General features: G+C 44.8%; 1 protein-coding gene across 4 annotated transcripts in view; it reads left to right on the top strand.

Annotated features, from left to right (window-relative positions):
- SHQ1 (SHQ1, H/ACA ribonucleoprotein assembly factor) overlaps positions 1 to 24,913 on the top strand; it is a 152,665-nt gene that overhangs the window by 102,873 nt on the left and 24,879 nt on the right. The window contains exon 13 of one of the 4 annotated variants that reach the window (XM_039910325.1): positions 18,135 to 18,203. The exons of the other annotated variants lie outside the window; for them this stretch is intronic. Coding sequence (XP_039766259.1) covers positions 18,135 to 18,165 — 31 coding nt within the window. The 3' untranslated portion in view covers positions 18,166 to 18,203. Of the gene's footprint in view, positions 1 to 18,134; positions 18,204 to 24,913 lie in introns of those variants that run through there. 4 annotated transcript variants of the gene reach the window in all.

The raw sequence follows: 24,913 nt of genomic DNA, 5'->3' as shown, positions 1-24,913 counted from the left end.
AGTTTATTTGTCGTTCCTCTTTGCCACAGCTCAGGGGATATGACAGTGCCCCTCAAATTGTCAAAGGAGCCAAAGAAAACCTAAAACTTCAGGTTGAAAAATAACTTGTTCCAGGCTTAAGTGAGGCTCCCAAGAGAAGGTAATGCTACCTACTATCCTGAGTCTAGAGCTCGCCCTGTAAATTGGAGATCCTGTGGTTGAATAGGGATTGTCTCTCTCTGTTGCCAAATTGTAATAACGTTGGTATTTGTTAAGCAGTTGGTATTAGAGAAGCAGCATAGCTCAGTGGAAAGAGCATGGGCTTGGAAGTCAGAGGTCATGGGTTCAAATCCCGATTCTGCCACTTGTCAGCTGGGTGACCTTGGGCAAGTCACTTAACTTCTCTGTGCCTCAGTTACCTTATCTGTAAAATGGGGATTAACTGTGAGCCTCACGTGGGACAACCTGATTACGCTGTATCTACCCCAGCGCTTAGAACAGTGCTCTGCACATAGCGCTTAACAAATACCAACATTATTATTATTATGTGCTTATTATTATTATTAAGCACTTACTACGTGCAGAGCACTGTTCTAAGTGCTGGAGTAAATACAGGAGAATGAGGTTGTCCCACGTGAGGCTCACAGTCTTAATCCCCATTTTACAGATGAGGTAACTGAGGCACAGAGAAGTTAAGTGACTTGCCCACGGTCACACAGCTGACAAGTGGCAGAGCCGGGATTCAAACCCATGACCTCTGACTCCCAAGCCCATGTTCTTTCCACTGAGCTACGCTGCTTACTTTCCAAGCACTTAGTACAGTGCTCTGCACACAGTAAGCACTCAATAAATACAAATGAATGAATGGGATCAAGGGGCTTCCAGCTCTGGAAAGGGTGTTTTTGACAAAGACAAAGCTGTTTTAGAAATACTTGAATCTCGAGCTGGTTAGTGCTTATATGCATTACCAATATTGGAAAACTACCTGGAACTGGGTTTCAATCATTATGTTTTCTTTAATTCATCCTCATTATATGCCTGAAATGATATTATCCCTCTTTTATAGGCGTGGAAGCTGGGAATAAGCACCTTGCCTGGTTCTCTAGCAGTTCATGACAGAGCCAAAGAACTAGAACTCATTCCCTTTTGTAGTTTGTATTGTTTGCTGATTCTTTTCATTACTGCCAATGTAGTCCCCATTTTTTTCTAGAATAATGTAGCAGTATTAGACATGAATCTGTTTTAAATGAATGGAGAGTTAACTGTACTTAAAAGAAATTGTCAAGCATTCTGTATATATAAAACATCAAAGGTATCCCCTATTAAAGCCTGGCACATAGGAAGTGCTTAACAAATGCCATTAAAAAAACACAATACAAAAGCCACTCTCAGCTGTTTCACTAGCATGATCCAGGCTGTCTTTGATAGGAGGATAAGGAGCAGCGTGGCTTAATGGAAAGAGCACGGGCTTGGGAGTCAGAGGTCATGGATTCTAATGCCGGCTCTGCCGCTTTTCAGCTGGGTGACCTTGGGCAAGTCACTTAACTTCTCTGTGCCTCAGTTAACTCCTCTGTAAAATGGGGATGAAGACTGAGAGCCTTACGTGGGACAACCTGATTACCTTATATCTACCCTAGTGCTTAGAACAGTGCTTGGCACATAGCGCTTAACAAATTCCAACATTATTATTATCCCAAGTAACAGGTGTGTGTTTCAAAGTAAATGAAATTATTCTTGGTAATCCATTTAGACTGGTCTGATAGTTGGCTTTATATTTTTATTATTTTTGATGAAATCTATCAATAATAATAATAATTGTGGTATTTGTCAAGTGCTTACTATGTGCCAGGCACTGTTCTAAGAGCTGGGGTAGATACGAGATATTCAGGTAGGACTCAGTCCCTGTCCCACATGGAGCTCACAGTCTTAATCCCTGTTGTACTGATGAGGGACTGAGGCACATAGAAGTTAAGCAATTTGCCCAAGGTGACAGGAGACAAGTGGCAGAGCTAGGATTAGAACCCAAGTCCTTCTGACTTCTAGACCCGTGCTCTTATCCACTAGGCCACAGGTCATTCTGGATGACAATAGGATTTGGGGGAAAGGACTCTTGGAGGGTTAGAATCAGTCCAGTTTGGTGTGGTCATCATGGAATAGAGATGGGATTCAGGCAGTAGCAGGGGAAGGACTAGGCCTGCAAGGTCTTAGTGGGCCCATGCGCACATCCCTTACTACTCCCACGCCTTTTCTTCGAAGCATTCATCAAAAAAAATAGCAGGCACAGTCTGTTGGATTCGGATGAGCTGGCAGTATTTGGGCAGTGAATAGCAGGAAGCAGGGAGACAGCAGGGTCAGGCGATGATGGACCAAGATCTAGCCAGAACTACTGACCTGAGGTGCGACTAATGTTGGTATTTGTTAAGCGCTTACTATGTGCTGAGCACTGTTCTAAGCGCTGGGGTAGACACAGGGGAATCAGGATGTCCCACGTGGGGCTCACAGTCTTAATCCCCATTTTACAGATGAGGTAACTGAGGCACAGAGAAGTTAAGTGACTTGCCCACGGTCACACAGCTGACAAGTGGCAGAGCTGGGATTCGAACTCATGACCTCTGACTCCAAAGCCCATGCTCTTTCCACTGAGCCACGCTGCTTCTCATAAGCAGCTAAGACAACCAGTAAATAGAAGGTCACTGCCGCTTCCCTGCTGAAACTGGGACTTCCTTTTCCGGGGTGGCAGTTGGTTGGATAAGCAAGGTAGCAATGAGGCCTGGGAAAACCTATGGCCTAGTGGATAGAGCCTAGGCTCGGGAGTCAGGAGGACCTGCGTCTAATCCTGGATCCACCACTTTTCTGCTCTGTGACCTTGGCAAGTCACTTCCCTCCTCCGTGCCTCAGTCCCCTCATCTGTCCCTTCTCTCTTTCTACTGCCCACCCCGCATGCTCCGCTCCTCTGCTGCCCACCTCCTCACCGTCCCTCGGTCTCGCCTATCCTGCCGTCGACCCCTGGGCCACGTCCTCCCACGGTCCTGGAATGCCCTCCCTCCTCACCTCCGTCAATCTAATTCTCTTCCCCTCTTCAAATCCCTACTTAAAGCTCACCTCCTCCAAGAGGCCTTCCCAGACTGAGCTCCCCCTTTTTTCCCTCTGCTCCCTCTACCGCCCCCCCACCTCTCCGCAGCTAAACCCTCTTCTCCCCCCTTTCCCTCTCCTCCTCCCCCTCTCCCATCCCACTCCCTCAGCACTGTACTCATCCACTCAACTGTATATATCTTCATCATCCTATTTATTTTGTGTATTTTGTTTAATGAGATGTACATAACCCTGATTCTATTTTTATGTCTATTTTCTATTTGCCATTGTTTTTATGAGATGTTCTTCCCCTTGACTCTTTTCATTGCCATTGTTCTTGTCTGCTTGTCTCCCCCGATTAGACTGTAAGCCCATCAAAGGGCAGGGACTGTATCTGTTGCCGATTTGTACATTCTAAGTGCTTTAATACAGTGCTCTGCACATAGTAAGTGCTCAATAAATACTATTGAATAAATACTATTGAATGAATCTGTAAAATGGGGATGAAGACTGGGAGCCCCATGTGGGCCAGGGATGGCGCCTAACCCGATGAGTCTGTACCTACTCCAGCGCTTAGTGCAGTGCCTGGCACTGAACTTCTTTGTGCCTCACTTGCCTCATTTGTAAAATGAGGGTGAAGTCTGGGAGGCCCATGAGGGACATGGACTGTGTCCAACCTGATTGCCTTGTATCTACCCCAGCACTTAGAACAGAGCCTGGCATAGAGTGAGTATTTAACAAATACCATTTTAAAAAACCCAACAAACCCCCCCAAAAATCTGAGCTGTGTTGCTGTCCCAGGTCTGCTTGGAGTGAAGGAGGAGGAGGAGACAAGTAGAGAGGAAAGACCAGTTCACCACCCCCTCTAGAAGTGGGCAGGGACCGTGTCCACCGACTCTCTTGTATTGTACTCTCCCAAGCACTTAGTACAGTGCTCTGCCCACAGTAATTGCTCAATAAATACCATTGATTGTTTGATGAATCCAAGGAATGGAATAGGAAAAGTGGCCAAAACAAAGGATTTGAGTTCTGTTCAGTAACCCTGTCGTCCTAATCCTCAGTGGCATTTATTGAGTGTCAGCTGTGTGCAGAGCACTGTACTAGGCACTCAGCAACCAACCAGAGAAGTACCTGGTACCCACCCTTGAGGAGTTTACAGGCGAAGGGGAGCCTGCTAATCTTATAAGACATTAATGAACAAGATTTTTCAGGTGGACTCGCCAAAGGACTGTCTCAGAAATGCCTGAGTCTTCGATTGAATTACAGTTCTGGGCTGGTCTTTATTCAGGGGGTCTTCTGGGCTTGTCCAGGCCATTCTGAGACAGGTGGAATCGGATCGGCCTCAAACTGAGAGAGGGAAATGGTGAACCATTTAGATACCATTTCCCATTAATTTTTCTCAAGCACAACCTGTTACCAGTACGTGTTACCTTCAGGTATGTTTTTGCTATATGGTAGATACAGGAAAGGCAGATATTTTTTGTTGCTTAGTTTAATAAAAGTAGAAATTTGGATTTATATTTTCATATTCATTTTCTTAAAGTTAGGGAGGTTGAGTCCAGAAGCCATGATTAACTACATAATATTTGAATTTCATGCTTTGAAAAGCATTCCTACTGTGGGCATGAATCATGATGCCCTCAGGTCTAGTTTCAGTTCACTGCCACTATTTGTGTCAAGTTGAGCTTTGGAGGCTATTTCCCGAGATGGGTGTTTTCCCTTGCCTTACCTGCCCTGGGCAATATTTGATTATCTGCTGCCCACCCAAATTGGATCGCTTTACTCCTCGTCCTAATACTTTGATACCCAATAGTGTAGACTGTCTCAGGAGGCTTCTTTGTTTCAGTGAGTTTGGCTGGTGATTGTACTATTTTATTGATACTAGGCCATGAACTTGGGGTAAAATGTTCTGTTTAGGATGTAATGTTAAAGCCTTCTAATGTAGACCTGTTCAGGGACAAAGCAAAATTGTCATGGTTTGCATTTTGAGTATTTTAGATAACCATTTGAATTATTGCATCTTATTCTCTCTGTGTTGAAGACTGAGAAGCCCGAGTGAACTAAATGTGAGAGTCACTTGGGCCAAATGATGTCATGTTTTTGGTTTTTGCCAGACACTGTAGTAAGTGCTGGTGTACATGCAAGTTAGCCATTTTGGAAGTCAGAGTGCTTCTGACTTAATGAGAAAGGTTTGAATAAACCCCTAAATAATCAGCAGATTAATTACATTCTCAGCAAGTTTTGGGGTGATGAGGTTGATTGATTGTGATCACTCACCTCTTCCCCTTTCATGCCCCTGGATTTTCTGAATTAGAGGTTCCATCACCAAATATGGGCTGAAAAAAAACTAAAGGGGGACAGAGGGGGAGGAAAGATCTCAACTTGTAATATGTGAAGTATTCTATCCAAAGTTAATAAAAAGTAACTGTGGTCCTAGTTAGTTACTTGAAAGACACTAAACACTATTAAATCCAAAAACAACCTGTCCAGAAATTAGCCTTGAAGTAAAAAAATGCAAATACCAAGTGTAAACCAAAAGAACTTTCTTAACCATGTATGATCTAACCTTTAAATATGTCAATAGTAAACGGTAAAGTTTAGGTTAGAATAAGGGTTAAGTTAGCTTATTTTGCATCACCAAAGCTCTTTTTTAATTAAAATCAAAATAAGGTACCCTTCCAACCTTAACACAAAGGATGGTAAGTATTTTCTGAAGCTGGATGATTTTGTTTTGATTACAGCCAGAGAGGGAAAAAAAAACTACTCGGGGAAAATTTGTGAGATATGAATGTTTCCAAGATCATCTCCTAGCTCTCTGTATCGTGTTTTAGTTTTAAAGTCTGATTTTTAAGATGCATACACTTAATTTTAATTTATAGTTAATTTTGTGTAAAAACTGATGTCACCTCGTGGAAGCAATTTAGTTTGGAAGCCTATTGATGTGATACATTTTTTTAAATACAGTTGATACTTGATACTAAGAGATTGAACTGATTTGTTTGGGGATAAAGAATTTCCTGTTTAATACCAAAAAAGTACACTTTAGTATGAATCAAGTGTGACAAGTTGTATTTTATTATGGGGCTATTAAAGTATTTTTTTATCACCTTTATACGAATGATGCGGCCTAGCAGAGACCTCCTAAAAAACTTATCTCTTCGAGGTAGCTTGACTAACCTCACATCTCCCCTTCCTTCTCCGCTGAATTCCACTGAATGTCCCTTTAATAGTCTACCCACCCCACCCCAGTTTTGTATATATCCTAACCCTCTGTTGTTTGCAGCCTGGCCTAGTGGATAGAGGACGGGCCTGGGAGCCAAAAGGCTATGGGTTCTAATCCCAGCTTTGCCTCCTGTCTGCTGTATGACCTTGGGCAAGTCACTTCACTGTACCTCAGTAACCTCATCTGTCAAATGGGGATTGAGACTGCGAGCCCCATATGGGACAGGGACAGGGACTGTGTCCAACCCGATTTGCTTGTATCGATTCCAGCACTTAGTACAGTGCTTGGCACATAGTAAGTGCTTAACAAATACAATTATTATTATTATTATTATTATCTGTAAGATGCTGTGTGCTCCCAATTCTGTTATATTGTACTCTTCCAAGTGCTTAGTAAGATTCTCTGCACAGTGTTCAATAAATATGATTGATTGTAGTTCATTTCAGTGTCTGTCTCACCACTAGATTGTAACCTCCTTGAAGGCAGGGATCATGTCTTCCAACTCTGTTGTACTCTCTCTAGCTCTTAGCACAGTGCTTTGCAGACAATAAGCGTTCAGTATGTACCATTGATTGAAATATGCTTAAAGTGTGCTCTTTTTAATATCCAATAAGCAGACTCTTGTTAGGGGAACAACAAAAGAAAATCAAAGCACATACCTAAATATAGTAAACTGTCATACAAATATCAGTTATCAAATATTCATCTAGCAGGGAGCCAGAGTAACTGAAATATGCAGGTATGGAGTCGATGCGGAGGTCAGAGAGGAAGGAAGGAGGGGTGATCTCTGTTCTAGTCAAAGCTCCGATTTCTATGAAATACCTCACTGTACGAATGAGAGCTTTAAAGAAGAATGAACCACCTTGGAGTTTGAACAGCTTGTCTCTCCAGAGGGAGACAGATTGAAAGCACCCTAGATCCCAATTCTCCAGAGAGGCGAACATGCTGTGGGATCATTAGGGCAGGAGATCACCACAGAGTCAGGTTTGGGAGGTGAGGGGAAAAACAAAACAAAACAAACTGTATTGCAACAGGACAATTAGAATAAAAATAAAAACCCAAGGGAGTCAGTGGCAGCCTCAGGAAACTGACCAGGGTGCAGGCAGCTAAGGCAGGAAAAGGAAACAGACTAAGCAGGAAATGGAAGGACACAGAGGGGCAGGCAGGGAAGGGAGAGAAGCCAAACTGAGTTGTCACTGGTGTTGCATGCTACAATTATGTCTTCAAATGAAAGCGGTAAATCTCTCTCTTCTTCCCACTTCTCTTCTTCCAACCAGTCTCTTAAGCATAAGTGTAATGTGTTGACCTTGCCCCCAGAAAATTGCCTCGTGAAAATGTATCAAGCCAGGTACTAGGAAAAGTATTTTGATGCAAGGGGATAATATTTATGCTTCCATCATTCTTGACATTTAGATGGTGAAAGATCGGCTATTTTTTTTATTCACCAAAGTGACTTGGGGCAAATCCATTACTAACTGAAAGATAGCTATTCAGATCCAGATTTGAAGCACTTGACTTAGTGTTTTGGGAGTGGCATTCAAAGAATTAGTCAATTTGATTTATTAAGCGCTTTGCTTTTTTTTTTAAATGAAATTTAAGTGCTACTGTGCACCAGCCCCTGTACTAAGCATGCCCGTCACCCCCGCCGATTGTTCCGGACCTTTAACTCTCTTCTTAGGCCCCCTGTTCCTCCCCCTCCCCCATCTCTCACCCCCAATGATCTGGCCACCTATTTCCTCACAAAAATCAACACAATCAGGTCTGAGCTCCCCAGAGTCACCCCTCCGCCTCTCCCCTCCCCCCAACCAACCCTCTCCCCTACTTTTCCATCCTTCTCTGCAGTATCCTCAGAGGAGATCTCCTCCCTCCTCGCAAGTGCCACCCCCTCCACCTGCGCCTCGGACCCCATTCCCTCTCACCTTATTAAAACCATCGCCCCTGCCCTCCTCCCTTCCTTAACTTCTATTTTTAACCACTCAATCTCCAATGGCTCCTTCCCCTCTCCCTTCAAACATGCCCACGTCTCCCCCATCCTAAAAAAACCAGCTCTTGACCCCACTTCCCCCTCCAGTTATCGCCCTATCTCCCTACTACCCTTCCTTTCCAAAATCCTAGAACGAGTCGTCTACAGTCGCTGCTTAGAATTTCTTAACTCCCATTCTCTCCTGGACCCCCTCCAATCTGGCTTCCATCCCCTCCACTCTACCGAGACTGCTCTCTCTAAGGTCACCCATGACCACCTCCTTGCCAAATCCAATGGCTCCTACTCCATTCTAATCCTCCTTGACCGCTCTGCTGCCTTTGACACTGTCGACCATCCCCTCCTCCTCCATACCTAATCTCACCTTGGCTTCACGGACTCCGTCCTCTCCTGGTTCTCCTCTTACCTCTCTGGCCGGTCATTCTCGGTCTCCTTCGCTGGCGCCTCCTCCCCCTCCCATCCTTTAACTGTTGGAGTTCCTCAAGGGTCAGTTCTTGGCCTTCTTCTGTTCTCCATTTACACTCACTCCCTTGGTGAACTCATTCGCTCTCACGGCTTTGACTACCATCTCTACGCAGATGACACGCAGATCTACATCTCCGCCCCTGTCCTCTCCCCCTCCCTTCAGGCTCACATCTCCTCCTGCCTCCAGGATGTCTCCACCTGGATGTCGGCCCGCCACCTAAAACTCAACATGAGCAAGACTGAGCTCCTCATCTTCCCTCCAAACCCGGTCCTCTCCCAGACTTCTCTATCACCGTGGATGGCACGACCATCCTTCCCGTCTCTCAGGCCCACAATCTCGGTGTCATCCTTGACTCGTCTCTCTCGTTCACCCCACACATCCTATCCGTTACCAAGACCTGCCGATCTCACCTTTACAGTATTGCCAAGATCCGCCCTTTCCTCTCCACCCAAACGGCTACCTTATTGCTACGGGCTCTCGTTATATCCCGGCTAGACTACTGTGTCAGCCTTCTCTCTGATCTCCCTTCCTCCTCTCTCGCCCCACTCCAGTCTGTTCTTCACTCCGCTGCCCGGCTCATCTTCCTGCAGAAACGATCTGGGCATGTCACTCCTCTTCTTAAACAACTCCAGTGGTTGCCTATCAACCTCCGCTCCAAACAAAAACTCCTCACTCTAGGCTTCAAGGCTCTCCATCACCTTGCCCCTTCCTACCTCTCCTCCCTTCTCTCTTTCTACCGCCCGCCCCGCACGCTCCGCACGCTCCGCTCCTCTGCCGCCCACCTCCTCACCGTCCCTCGGTCTCGCCTATCCCGCCGTCGACCCCTGGGCCACGTCCTCCCGCGCTCCTGGAACGCCCTCCCTCCTCATCTCCGCCAAACTGATTCTCTTCCCCTCTTCAAAACCCTACTTAAAACTCACCTCTTCCAAGAGGCCTTCCCAGACTGAGCTCCCCTTCTCCCTCTACTCCCTCTACCGCTCCCCCTTCACCTCTCCGCAGCTTAACCCTCTTTTCCCCCCATTTCCCTCTGCTCCTCCCCCTCTACCTTCCCATCTCCTCAGCACTGTACTCGTCCGCTCAACTGTATATATTTTCATCACCCTATTTATTTTGTTAATGAAATGTACATCGCCTTGATTCTATTTAGTTGCCATTGTTTTTACGAGATGTTCTTCCCCTTGACTCTATTTATTGCCATTGTTCTTGTCTGTCCGTCTCCCCCGATTAGACTGTAAGCCCGTCAAACGGCAGGGACTGTCTCTATCTGTTGCCGACTTGTTCATTCCAAGCGCTTAGTACAGTGCTCTGCACATAGTAAGCGCTCAATAAATACTATTGAATGAATGAATGAATGAATGAATGAACAAAATAGTCTGGTAGGACATGGTACAGTCCCTGTCCCACATAGCGCTCCCTATCTTAATCCCCATTTTGCAGTTGAGGTAACTGAGGCCCAGAGAAGTTAAGTGACTTGCCCAAGGTCACACAGCAGGCAGGCGGCAGTCCTCTGACTTTCAGGCCCGTGCTCTTTCCAGTAGACCACTCTGTTTACTGTGTGAAGATCACTGTACTAAGCGCTTGGCAGAGATCAGTACAACAGAATTGGTAGACACATTCCCTTCCCACAATGAGTTTGCAGTTTAGGGGAGATCAGTTGGTTCATCAAGCAATGGTATTTGAGTATTCAGTGTAGTAGGTGTTTGGGAAGAGTACACCAGAAGCAAAATACACCTCTGCCACCAAGAAGTTTACAGTCCAATAGGGGAGATGGACAGGTGGTAGTAGAAAGTGTCAGAATGAAATAATATACAAATGCACCTAAGTACGGAAGTGCTTGAGAATATGGTTACAGTACATAAGTGCTAAGGGTTGCTGTTGGCTTGACCTGACTAGGGTGTTGTGAATTAAAGGAGGAAGGGTTCCTAACAGAGGAAGAGTTGTTTAGGGACTTAAAAGATCCCCTATAGGCCCTATTGTAATCCAGTCCTGGTGGGAAAGCAGAGAGAGGCATCTCTTTCCCCTAGACCACCCCGTCCCCCTTCCCTCCCATGTCCTTTCCTTCCCTTCCTGGCAGGATCTGATTCTAGCCTTGATATCCTGGGCAAACCCTCTAGGATTCAATTTCTCCGACTGTATATCGAGTAGGTTTAACCCCAACGGTGGGTCCGAGGTGGAAGCCAACCTTCCTTTCTGACTCCAAGCAGGCATCACCCCTGGATCTCTGCCTCTCTGAGCCCTGAATCACTGGGTGACTATAAGACGTGGGTGGAGCCCGGGCCTGGAAGTCAGAAGGACCTGGGTTATAATTCTGGCTCTACCACTTGTCTGCTCTGTGACCTTGGGCAAGTCACTTCACTTCTGTACGCCTCAGTTCCCTCATCTGGAAAATGGGGGTTAGGATTGTGAAGCCCATGTGGGACATGGACTCTATCTAGTCTGTTTTAGCTTCTTTCTTCCCCAGCGCTTAATACGCTGCTTGTAGCATGTAGCGCTTAAAAAATACTGTTAAAAAAAAAACACGGTCTGACACCACCAATCTGAATGGTACTTATCTATCTGAGTTCTGGGCTTGGGCTTTCCTGCTCCATCCCTTCTTGTCCCTCCTCTCCTCCCCCGACCACTCCCCACACTCTGTGGGCATTATTACCAAAGGAAGCACCTTGGCCTATTGGGTAGAGCACAGGCCTGGGAGTCAGAAGGACCTGGGTTCTAATCCCAGCTCCGCCACTTGTCGGCTGTGTGAGCTTGGGCAAGTTCATTCATTCAGTCGTGCTTATTGAGCCATTACTGTGTGCAGAGCACTGTACTAGGCACTTGGGAAAGTACAATACTTCAGTAAACAATGACATTTCCTTAACTTCTCTGTGCCTCAGTTACATCATCTGTAAAATGGGGATTAATGCTGTGAGCCCCATGAGGGACATGGACTGTATCCAACCCGATTTGCTTGTATCTCCCGCAGCACTTAGAACAGTGCTTGGTACATAGCAAGTGCTTAACAAATACCATCATTATTATTATCACCATTGTTATTACCTCAGGAGACAGAAAACTCCAGGCAGGGGATGTGCCTACCAACTCTGTATTCTCCCAAGTGCTTAGTACAATGCTCTGCACGCAGTAAGCGCTCAATAAATTCAATTGATTATGGGAGGGCTGCTGTAAGCTAACGCATATATGCCTGATTAAACCCTCTTCCCTGGCTCTTCTGTGCTTGGATTTGTGACCTTTGGACTTTTGACATTCACCCCAACCCCACAGCACTTACGTACATATCTTTAAATTGTATATTATAAATTATTGAATCATATTAATGTCTGTCTCCCCTTCTAGACTGTAAGCTCATTATGGGTAGGGAACGTGCCCCTTCATTCTTTGGTATTGTACTCTCCCAAGTGCTTAGTAGAGTGCTCTGCACATGTAAACACAATCAGTACCATTGATTGATTGACTGATCCACAGGCTACCATGTAAACGTGCTTGTGGCCCAGGGTCAAATGTCAGTGGAGATATATAGTCCAGACCATTTCCCCTGGAGCCTAACGCCCCAGGTACCCCTTCTCCTCTGCCCCATGTAGAAGGGGACAGTGGGAAACCCGTATTTTGATGGTTTGGGTCTCACGCCCTTGATTTTCCCAGTCCCCATGGCCTCCGGTCCTCTCAGAGTCACACCTGGAGAGATTCCAGTACTCTACCAGTCTCAACTACAGGAGGGAGGGTCAAGCAGAGGCATACCCGTTCCTAACTTGGGCAGTGGCTAGTGAGTGGAAGGCAATCTGCTGCAAGTCAAAACTCCCCTGTGCTGGGCAGCAGCGGCATGGGAGAGATTTGAGGGCGGACACTCAAGTTTCCTGCGCGGAAGGAGGCAGTGGTAAACCACTTCTGGATTTTTACCAAGAAAACTCTGTGGACACACTACCAGAATGATTGCAGATGGAGGTGGGGCGTTCTGGGAGAGATGTGTCCATGGTGTCGCTGTGGGTCAGAGGCGACTCGATGGCATAAGACAAGACATGGCCTCCATCAATAGCCTATGCCCATGTTCCATAAGCATTTGGATATTCACCTATCCTTCAGAGGTCCACAGCACTTATGTACACATCCATCAGCATTGTATTTAAGCATCTGTCTCCCCTTTTAGTCTGTAAGCTCCTTGTGGGCCGGGAGTCATTTGTAACTACTCTTTTGTATCGTACCCTCCCCAGTGCTTAGCAGTGCTCAGCAAATACCATTGATTGACGGTAGTCTGCAAATTAGGAGGGAAAGGTGTTTCTGGGCCCACGCTCAGTGAAAAATCTTTTGCCTTTCATTCTCAGGGTATAATCATTGGTATTTATTAAGCGCTTACTGCATCCTGAGCACTGTACTAAGCGCTTGGGAGGGTACAATACAACCAAGTTGGTGTACACATTCCCTGCCCACAAGAGGGTGGTTCAGTGGTTGAAGAAACATCTTGGGATCAGGCTGTTGGCTTAAACAAGTAGGCCAAGATTTTCTGATGATGTGGTTGCTGAAACATTTTCCTCCTTGGTTTTTAAGCAGGGATTGGGGGAGCAAATTTATAATCCAGGCAAGACTGGTTTTCATTCTTTGGAATGAATTCCCCTTGCCGATGGGGGCAAGCTACTGCTAAGCTTTTCAAGAACGTGGAGCAGGTGGTTGTGCTGAAATGTGCGGCAGTGATACAAAATTGCAGATTTCTTCTGCCAAGTCCACTTAACATCATCGCTAATTTCCCTGTCTACTGAGCCTATAAATATACCTGGCTGGACATGGGCATTTTTAAAAACAGGCTCTGCAGGCATTTTTGTCCAGGAGTTTGAGGGGGCCTCGGTACCACTGTCCTTTTCAAAGGCAAAATAGCGATACTCCACCTTGGTTGTCCCTCCCCATATCAGAGCTCCCTTCATGAAGCATTTTTATGCAGTTTTTTCCTGCAAATGTTACCTTCATGATGTAATCTAAGGCTTGGGATGTCTCTAGAATATGAAGCGCCACTAAACTTGAGGTTTTGAGAAAGGAGAGAAAATTATGAAAGGGTCTGTGCCTTGGCAGTGAAGCCAGAGTAACCTGACGGTGATGGTCCTGAAGAAATTGGAGTAAGATATGGCCTGGTCATACCCTCAAAGATAGGACCTCTAGCAAAGAGATGTTTGAAGCGTTTGTCACAAGGCCAAGAAAGAATATGAGAGGTATTAAGAAATGGACCATCCGCCTCCTCCCCAAATCCAGTTGTCGAACTAAATCCGGTTTCCAGGCTGCAAGTTTGTGGCTCTGCTGTGGCTGCAGGAGTGGCTTGTCACAGACCCAGAAGCCCAAATAATCAGTAACCAATAGTTAATTGAAATGGTATTTTGTCTAGCCTTAGCGTCAGGTGATCCTGACTTGCTTAAAGAAGAAAGTCGTACGGTTAAAGTAAATATATAAGCTGGGACCGAGATCTGTAGCTTCCCTACTTGCTCTCTCTCCCCTTCCCTTTTATTCCCAACAGAGGCCTCCAGTCCTGTGATCCCAGGACATCATGCCCCATTTGGATATGCTACCCACTTTCCCCTCTCTCGATGCACAAATCACTGCCCTTTAACTGCATCACCTCCACCAAACTCAACTCCCTTGTCCCCATCCCTCTGTCAGTCTCACCCCACCAACCCCCAGCCGGGGATCACCTCCACTGTGCACTTCCTCCATTCTTGTGCTCCTGCCCCAGAGCCCTGTTAATGAAAGTACAGGTACCAGACCAGTCTTGTCCAACTCAGATTCATCCTCCCGGGCTGCAATTAGGTGCCTTCTTCTGCTCAGCAACACTACTTCTCCCTTATTGACTTCCATACTCATTGCCCTACTATTCCAGACTTAACTCCCTCCTTGCAAACCCTACCTCTCACCCCTGATGACCTTGTGAAATACTTCAACAGAATTGGAACCATCACCTCCCTCCTACTCTCTCTCCCCACACCCATCCTTTCTCCCATACTTTCCAGCTATGCCCCAGAGGAGGTCAACTGCCTGACTCCTAAATGTCCCCATCTCTTTGTACCTTTTAAAAACACATGCACCCATTCTTCTTCCTTCTCTGCCATCCTCAACTCTGATAGCTCCTTCCTCTCTGTCTCCTATCCTAAAAAACACTCTCTTGAACCCACTGTGTCCTCCAGCTTTCTCCCCATCTCCTTCCTACCATTCTTGTCTTAATTCCTCAAATGGGTAGTATACACCTGCTGCTTTCACTTCCCCTGCTCCAGCTCCCTCCTTTGACTCCCTACACTCTGACTTCCTCCCCCTTCACCAAGACTGCTCTCTCCAAGGTCACCAATGACCTCCTCCTTGCCACATCTAGTGGACTCTACTTCATCCTGTTCCCCCTTGTCCTCTCATCTGCCTTTGATCATGTGGCCTATCCCTTCTCCTGGAAACACTCCAATCTCAGTTTCTCTGTTGCAGACCTCTCCTGGTTCTTCTCCACCTCTCTAGCTCCTCCTTGACTGACTCTTCCTCTGACCCCCACTTCCTAACTGTGGGGAGCCCTCATAGTACTCTTCTGGGTTTCCATCTCCTTTCCATATACACTCCCTAGGGAACGTGTCTTCTTCTACTGCTTCTACCAACCATTTCTCTGCAGTTGAGTCCTAAATCTACCTCACCAGTCCTGACCCCTCTCCTTTCTGCACTCTTGCATATCCTCTTGCCTCCAGGACATCTCTTTGTGGCTGCTCTGCCAGCACCTCAAGCTCAACATTGCACTCTCCCAAGTGCTTAGCACAGTGCTCTGCACACAGTAAGCGCTCAATGAATACGATTGATCAAAAATGAACTTTTCATCTTCCCTCCCAAATCCTCTCCTAAATTCCCATCACTGTTGATAACACCACTATCCTCCCAGTCTCTCAGGCCTGCAACCTTGGCATTGTCATCGACCCCCTTTCTCTTTCAGACAGTCACCAGATCCTGTCAATTTTTCACCCACAGTATTTCCACTTCACCTTCCACTTCAAAATAGCCACCACAATGGTTCATGCACTTGAAATAGCCTCCTAAAAGAACTTCCAGTCTCTAGTCACTCCTCTTTCCAGTAGTAGTAATATTTATTAAGCATTGTTTTCAGAGCACTGTACTAAGTGCTGGGAAAGAGTATGCAGGTGGGAGTCAGACACAGCCCCTGTCCCTTGAGAGGCTCTCCGATCCGTACATCCCACTCCTCGAAACCTCCAGTAGTTGCTCATTCCTCTCTACGTCAAGCAGAAACTCCTCACCATTGACTTTAATGTACTCAATCAGCTCTCTCTCCCAACTACTTATCACTGCTGCTCTTCTACTACACCCCAGCTCGCATGCCCATGTAACTCACTGTAACTTGTTCTCGTCTCTCTCACTACATCTTTCATCTTCCCTTCTGACTGGATTTCCCTTCCTCTTCACAACCGGGAGTCCATTGCTCTCCCCATCTTCAAAGCCTACTTGGGTACTCCTTTCCTGCCATCCCTCAGCAACACTTACATTACACTTACACGAGAAGCAGCGTGGCTTAGTGGAAAGAGCACAGGCTTGGGACTCAAAGGACGTGGGTTCTAATCTCGGCTCTGCCACTTGTCTGCTGTGTGACTTTGGGCAAGTCACTCAACTTCTCTGTGCTTCAGTTACCTTAGCTGTAAAATGGGGATTAAGACCATGAGTCCCACATGGGACAACCTGGTAACCTTGTATCGACCCCGGCACTTAGAAGAGCGCTTGGCACATAGCGCTTTACAAATACTATCATTAGTATTTAAACTCCGTTGCTTCCGCTACTTATAACTGATTTTAGTATCTCTTCCCCCTGCTCTTTCAAGCTAGACTGTAAAACCCTTTGAAGGCAGGAGCCACATCTCCTAACTCTCTCACCTCGTTCTTCTAACACCAACCTACTCACTGGATCTTAATCTCATTTGTTTTGTCACCAGCTCCTCCCCCATGTCCTGCCTCTGGCCTGGGACCCCCTCTCCCTTAAGCTCATTGAGGGCAGGGAACATGTCTACAACTTGGTTGTACTGTACTCTCCCAAGTGCTTAGTACAGTGCTCTGCACATAATAAGTGCTCAATAAATACCATCGATTGATTCATATCCGACAGACCATCACTCTCCCCACCTTCAAAGCATTATTGAAGGCAGGTCTCCTCCAAGAGGCCTTTCCCGATTAAGCCACCTTTTCCCTACTCTCTCCCTTCTGTGTTGCTCTTGCATTTGGATTGGTACCCTCTATTCACCCCACCTTCAGCCCTACAGCACTTACATACACATCCATAATTTATTTTAATGTCTGTCTCCTCCTCTAGACTCTAAACTCGTAGTGGTCAGGGAACAGGTCTATCAACTCTGCTATATTGTAATAATAATAATAATAATTATGGTATTTGTTAAATGCTCACTATGTGCCAAGCACTTAGTACAGTGCTCTGCTCACAGTAAGAGCTCAGTAAATATGATTGACTGTACTCTACCAAGTGCTCAGTACAGAATTCTGCACAGATTAAGCGCTCAAAAATACTATGGATTGATTCTTGACTTAGATATCAATAAAAGATTAAGCCTTCCAAGCTATCTAAAGGGATCTCAGATGTGCCACCTATTTGGACTTAGGTGTGATTAGCCTCCAGGAAATTAAAAGAATAAGCAGATTCCCTCAATATCAATACTTACCAGCAGATTAACCAGCCTGTAGCCATCTGCACATTTTGAAATGTCACACTGCTATGTAGAAGTTCTCATCAAGTACTCAACTTGACTTGGAGATGGATCCCAGGTGACGATTGGTTGGCGAGGCGACACAAGAGGGGTAGGCGCAAGGGAGAGGGGAAAAGAGCAGTGGGAAACCAGAAGGATATAAGCAATGCCGTTACAGCATGGTTCATTGGGAAGAGCACGGGCTTGGGAGTCAAATGGAGAAGCAGCGTGGAGAAGCAGCGTGGCTCAGTGGAAAGAGCATGGGCTTTGGAGTCAGGGCTCATGAGTTCGAATCCCAGCTCTGCCACTTGTCGGCTGTGTGACTGTGGGCAAATCACTTAACTTCTCTGTGCCTCAGTTCCCTCATCTGTAAAATGGGGATTAAGACTGTGAGCCCCATGTGGGACAACCTGATTCCCCTATGTCTACCCCAGCGCTTAGAACAGTGCTCGGCACATAGTAAGCGCTTAACAAATACCAACATTATTATTAAATGACGTGTATTCTAATCCCGACTCTGCCACTTGTCTGCTGTGTGACCTTGGGCAAGCCATTTGACTTCTCCGTGCCTCAGTTACCTCATCTGTAAAATGGGGATTAAGACTTTGAGCCCCACATGGGACAACCTGATTACTTTGTATCTACCCCAGTGCTTAGAACAGTGCTCAGCACATAACTCTTAACAAATATCATAATTATTTTTATTATTACCAGGGATTCATCCAACCTAGTATTCCGACTCTGACAGCGGCAACCGGGTCTGCTTAAGAGGAAGAGTCGGTGGTTACCCTCCTTGACATCTGTCCAAACAAGTATGCATGCACCATCTAACCTCTTTAATGTTTCCTCTTGCATCCTTACCTTTGCCTTTAATCCATGAATTTGTTCAAATCCCCCTCTCCAACCGATTAATTATTTTTTGGCTGTACAACTTGTGTGGAAACAAATTCCCTCTGTTGACGCTCCAATGGATGAATAGTACTAATAATGATAATGACATTTATTAAGCATTTATTGCTTCCTCAGTCCTTCCGTTTGTTTTTCAATCATCCCCCTTTCGGCACTGCCAAGTGTCCATTATTATCGTCATTGTGGGACTTTGTAAGCAACAATTATACGTTTGCCCTGTCCACGTTCTTCATGTTTTTTTTAGACTTCTATCATTTCATCTCTCAGACTAAGTTCTTTCAAGACTCCAAGTCCTATGAGAAATGCCAAGGGGATGATGTCATAGAGGCATAGTTCCACCAGAACGACTCGAAGAGAGTTTGCCTCCTGTGAGGGCTGAGTAGGAATGAGGGACACTGTGGGTTTCTACTACTTCAGTATGAAAGTGTTTACTGGTATATTAGTAATTGCAGTTAAATGTTGGGTTTGGTTTTTTTCAACATTCAGTAGAAAACTACAGGTTTCATTTTTTAGCATTAGTTTAGTGCTATCTCTAGTTCCTAATTTGCATAGATGATTTTTTTCCCCCTGAATACTATTTCATAAAAATCCTCCATAGATTTTTACTCATAGGATTGTAAGGTGAAAATGAAATTAAGCATTGAGCGATTGGATAAATTGTCACTGATTTCAGTTCCCTGATCTGCAATCTCTGACTTCACCATTTGTCTTGTCTTGAAGTACAAACATTACCTGGTGTTTGGGGGTTATTGCTGCAGCTCCTTCTTGAAATAGCATGTTCAAATGTAAAGGATTCTCTAAAAAACGACACTGAATGGTTTTGTTTTTGAAAGTTTGAAACCCTACAAAGTAGGATCCTCTTGATAATGCATTTCCTATGCTTTTATGGTCTCCTGTTTTTGTTTTTGTTTTAATTCTATGCCTTGTCATTAGCATCATTAAGCATATAAGTACTTGGAGTGCTTGAAATGAAAATCAAAGTTGAACTGTGGTGGCTGATATAATGATGGGCTCATATTTTTAATCTTCCCTCCAAAAAAAGTCCTTTGGGGCTGAAATATGGATATTGAACCCCAAAGGGACTCTCTTCTTTCTCTTTCTTCAAGAACACCTTCTGTGACATAAGGTGGGGTGCATTTGTCCCACCATAAAGAAAACATGTCAAGGCTTCTGATTTTGTTTTCATTCTTAAATAAGAGTACTACAAAATGACAAGAATTTAGTGCAGAGTGAAGGAAAAAAATCCCTTCAGTATTTTCAGCACTAGGCTTAGAAATTTAAGTCTAAGTATATGTATTATCTGTTCCACTTTAATGAATACCTATATTAAGGACACCCCTGTTAAAGCTGCATTAGTTAAAGGCATGGAATAAAACTAATTGCAAGGAACTATATTAAATGCAACATTAAGCTTCAAAAACCAAGCACTCAGAAATCAGTATATTCTAAAAATTTAAGCTCCAACAATAAAATTAACTCAGCAGCAGTGTACGTGTAATATGATCTTTGTCGTTTCAGCAGATTTTTATTACCAAGGATTTGAGGCCGTGTCTGCAAAGTTGAAGTGAATTATCTAGCAGATTTAAGGCCTCTTTTGGACAAAGATTCGCATTTCTAAGATGGTGGATTCTGACTTTATTGAATCATAGTATCTGACATCTATTTGAATCTCTCTGGTAAAACCCAAACCATTGGTATAGTGCATGTACAAATAGCTGTCTGGAATCATTATTGTGGGGAATAAAAAATGGGATAGCAGTGGGGCCAGGGTTCCATATGTCCAAGTGTAGCCAGGACTGGTTCAGCATTGTAATTATCACTATTTATTTTATTGTTCATCAATCAATAGCATTGTTTGCTGCTTACTCTGTAGAAGGCATTATAAGAAGTGTTTGGGAGAGGATACTTAGAGGTAGTAAACATGATCCCTGCCCTCTCAAAACACCCTTTGATATTCCAAGCCCTGAACTAGACCTGTGAGGAAAAAAATACAATGTGAAGAAAAAATGCAATATCAGAAAAACAGATGGGGGCCTCTTCGTGTGAGTGGGGGAAGACAACATACGGGGGAAAAAATTCAACTCTCTAAAACTTTTTCCATCATAATTGTGGTATTTAAGTACAAGATGATCAGTTCAGACACAGTCCCTGTCCCACATGGGGCTCACAGTCTGAGGAGGAGGGATACGAGGCATTGAATCCCCATTTTACAGATCAGGCAACTGAGGCACAAAGAAGTTAAGTGACTTGCCCAAGCAGACAAGTGGCAGAGCTGAGATTAGAACCCAGGTCCTCTGGCTCTTTCCACCAGGTCATGCTACTTCTTATGGTAACAGAGTAATAACCAACAAAAAAACCAGAGTCTTGCTCCCTTCAAAAGCTTCGGCTCCCACATCAGCCTGTAGCATGCTCATTTCAAGTTCCTTCACGTCCCCTGGACTTTTACTATGGAGATCCTGGAGCGAGTGGGGATTTTAACCTTTCACATTCCCCCAGTTGCAGGCTGAAAGCAAATGGGAAAACTTGCAAGCTTGATTATTTCCTTAGGTCCCAGTTTTCACCAAAAATAGTATGGCCCACTTAAGCTGAGCCCAGGTCAGCAGTGAGCCAACAGGAGCAAGACTGAAGGAACTCTAGAGCAGCCAATCAGTCATTCAGTCATGTTAATTGAGGGCCTACTGTGTGAAGAGCACTGTACTAAGTGCTTGGGAGAGTAGAGCACGGGCCTGGGAGTCAGAAGGACCTGGGTTCTAATGAGGGCTCTGCCACTTGTCTGCTGTGTGACCTTGGGTGAGTCATTTCACTTGGCGTAATGGATAGAGCTCCGTCCTGGGAGTCTGCTGAGTGGCCTTGGACAAGTCACTTGGGACAGGGACTGTGTCCAATCCGATTTGCTTGTATCCACCCCAGTGCTTAGTACAGTGCCTGGCACAGAGTAACCATTTAGCAAATAGCACAACTATCGTGATTATTATTATTATAACATAACAGAGTCAGTAGATACATTCCCTGCCCACAGCGAGCTTACAGTCAGCAGTGAGGCCCAGCAGAGGAACAGACAGACTTCAGGGGACAGTCTATTATGTGCTCATTTGTCGTTACTGTCTCCAGCTTCAATTTCCCCTCAATCTCTCCTCTAGCCTTTCTGGGCTAAAGCCTACAAGGAGAGCTGCACAAAAGTGGGGAAAAAGGCCTACATTCAGCTCCCACCCTCCCCAACCCTCCTTTTTGGACACTAAAATAACTGTGTTCTCTTTTTTTAAAAAAGGTTTCTCGTCAATTTAATCCCATATTTAATAGGCTCCAATGACCATTTAGCAAAGTACTTCCATTAAGTAGACTCTCTGTAATTTATTGAATACAACATTGTCCCTAGATTGTAGGACTATTTTAGAATAGAGCTGGTATGTCAAGAATGTCATCCTCCCTCCAACTGCCACTTCAGCATTTTTGTGCCACCCAAGCCCTTAAGTACTCTCACCTTCCATAGCACTTTTGTACATATCTTACATACCATAATATTTAAGCACTAACTTGTGTACATGTCCCCTTTTTTCTTCCTTCTCCTACAAGTAGTTGATTGTAGTTTCCATCTCCTCCCTCCACTGATTCCACTCCCCCACCCCCAAATTGTAAACTCCTTGAAGGCAGGGACCATGTCTATTGTGGTATTTTATCAAGCGCTTAAGTTCAAACAGTCAGTATTTAGTGAGCTCTTACTGCGTACAGAGTACTGTGGTAAGCACTTGGGAGAGTAAAACAGATTCGACAGAAACGTTCCCTGGTCACAAAAGGTGCGCAAATATGATTGTCTGAAGAAGTATGCTTTTGAGTCACCTAGCCCGGTAAGTCCATCTCCAACTGGCTGCAAAGATTACTGGGGGGAATGATGTAATGATTGTCCTCCTTGACAGCTCTCCTTGTGGTTAGGGGCCACCTCTCCGTATGTGCCATATAATGTCCCTAACCTTTTCTTCTAGTAACCAGACATTGTGAAACAGTGTGGCTTAGTGGAAACAGCACGGGCTTGGGATTCAGAGGTCCTAAATCCTAATCCCAGCTCTGCCACTTGACAGCTGTGTGACTTTGGGAAAGCCACTTAACTTCTCTGTGCCTCAGTTGCCTCATCTGTAAAATTGGGATTAAGACTGTGAGCCCCACCTTGGACAACCTGATAACTTTGTATGTACCATAGCACTTCGAACAGTACTTGGCACATACTAAGCGCTTAACAAATACCATCATCATCATTCCTCTATGCTTGTTGGTGTCATGTTTCTGCATTAGAGCTGCCCCTCCAGAGTCTGACATTGCCATTCTGGGCCTCCCCCAAGCTCTCCCGTGAGAACAGTAAAGCAAGACCCTGTAGAGCTGTAGTGGTCATTGATTTATTCGGGGTCAGAGACCGGCGTGGCACCCTCTCTCCCTTGTGGTCGGGTTTACCAGCCTTTGGATTTCAATCTTACGTAGCGAGTGCTTATTCTGTGCACCACACTGTACTAAGCGCTTGGGAAAGTATAATACAACAATATAACAGAGTTGGTAGACACATTCCCTGCCCACAGTGGGCTTACAGTCTAGAGGATTTGATGCTACTCTTCAGCTACCCTTAAAATCTCTTTTAGAATTTCTGCTGGTACAAGGATTGTCTGATTTTCCGTCTCATGAGCGGAGACTGCCTCGGACAAATGATACCTTTTGAATAAACTTGCATGTTATCTTTTTCAAAACTATGATTGGTTGTTTAAAAATGGATGTATCAATTATGGGAATGACTGCCTTCTTACCTTAACCTTCTTCACAAGATTTTATGTGCCTGGCAGAGGCTTCTTTTCTCTTCTTCTGAAGGTCATCTGAGAGTGATGGATTTCTGTGAGAGAGGGGAGCTCAGCCCTTTCTTGGTAATTCGCCTCAATTTGCTTCTTCATTCCTGTGATCAAAACTCTGTTTTGATAGTGATGGGCTAATTGTTTGCATGATTTATGCCTATTCGGTTCCCTGTTTGGCTTAAAGAAATTAGGTTTTTGTGGCAGGAAGTACATTATTTCATGTTATTCTTTGTATTACTGCAATAATTTGGGTGTGATTTTTATAAGCACCATCTGGCTGCTATGGTGAAAGGATTACACAAATTAAATGTTTAATATTATTTCTGTTAAATCTGAACTATGAAATGTTATGATATGTACACATGAATATGTGATGCACAGTCTGGCACAGTTTGTTACAGTGGGAGCCAACCATATCATTGGAATTTCAATTTTTAAGATTCCCACAGAAATCTTGACATTTTATGGCATACACCGTTTTTGATTTCTTGTTATGCCAATTCTACATTATCAGCGGTTATCTGATCCCGTGCTAGGTGTATTTATCACCTGCCAGATTGGGTGTGTGCCTGTTTTGAGAGTACTAGCATTTGATGATTTGAATTCGACTCATTCCCCAGTTTTTGTAGAAATCAAAGTAGTAGATGGTAAGTACATAGAATTTATTGTCGCAGGAAGTTGGACAGCTTGAAAATTTCAGAGATGTGGGTAATGGGTTAGTAGAGGGAAGGTTAGAGATGTTAGCTCTTTGTAATTTTTTTTTTCACTTTAGTGCAGATTTCTAGCTTTCCCACATCTGCTGTGTGACCTTGGGCAAGCCACTTTGCTTCTCTGTGCCTCAGTTTTCTCATCAGTAAAGTAGGGGTTGAGACTGTGAGGGACAGAGAGACTGTGTCCCAACTTGATTTGCTTGTATCCACCCTAGTGCTTAGAGAGGGGGAGGTTTGCCCATGCTGCATATTATTCAATTAGCAAAAAATTGGAGATTTGACCTGCTAGATATCTTAGATTATTGAGTAATTTTATCAGTCAACTTGAAGTCACACAAATAATATATGATAAAACAGCAGTACCGTTATCATTTAGATTTCACTGACTAACCTCAGCTTCCCCATCCTTTTTAGATTCGGGAAGCAGCATGGCATAATGGATAGAGCACTGGCCTGGAAGTCAAAAGGTCATGGGTTCTAATCCTGGCTCTGCCACTTGTCTGCTTTGTGGCCTTTGCAAGTCGCATCACTTCTCTGTACCTCAGGTACCTCATCTGTAAAAGGGGAATTGAGACTGTGAGCTCCTTGCGGGACAGGGACCGTGTCCAACCCCAGTTCCTTGTATCCACCCCAGCGCTCAGTACAGTGCCTGGCATATAGTAAGCACTTAACAATACCACAATTATCATTATTATTATTATTCAGCCTCCCTTCTGTGCCACCTAAACCCACCTGAGCACTTAGGTACTCACCCCATCCCCACAGCACTTAGATACATTGCCTTCCACTCTGTTACTTCCCCCTACCTGTAATTGAATTTTATGTCCTTCTCCCCCACTAGATAGTAAGCTCCTTGAAAGCAGGGATCATGTCTACCAACTCTGTTGTATTCCCCCAAGTGTTTTGCCCAGTGCTCTGCACACAGTAAGCATTCAAGTAAATACCAATGATTGATCAGCATCGTCAGTAGTATTTATTGAGCGCCTACTGTGTGCCAGGATTGTACTAAGCTTACAATCTAGTTGGGGAGACAGACATTAAAATT

The sequence above is a fragment of the Ornithorhynchus anatinus genome, chromosome X1, assembly GCF_004115215.2.
Source record: "Ornithorhynchus anatinus isolate Pmale09 chromosome X1, mOrnAna1.pri.v4, whole genome shotgun sequence".
NCBI lineage: Eukaryota > Metazoa > Chordata > Mammalia > Monotremata > Ornithorhynchidae > Ornithorhynchus > Ornithorhynchus anatinus.
Note: the sequence above shows the minus strand (reverse complement) of the source record. Positions and strands in the feature narration are given on the sequence as shown.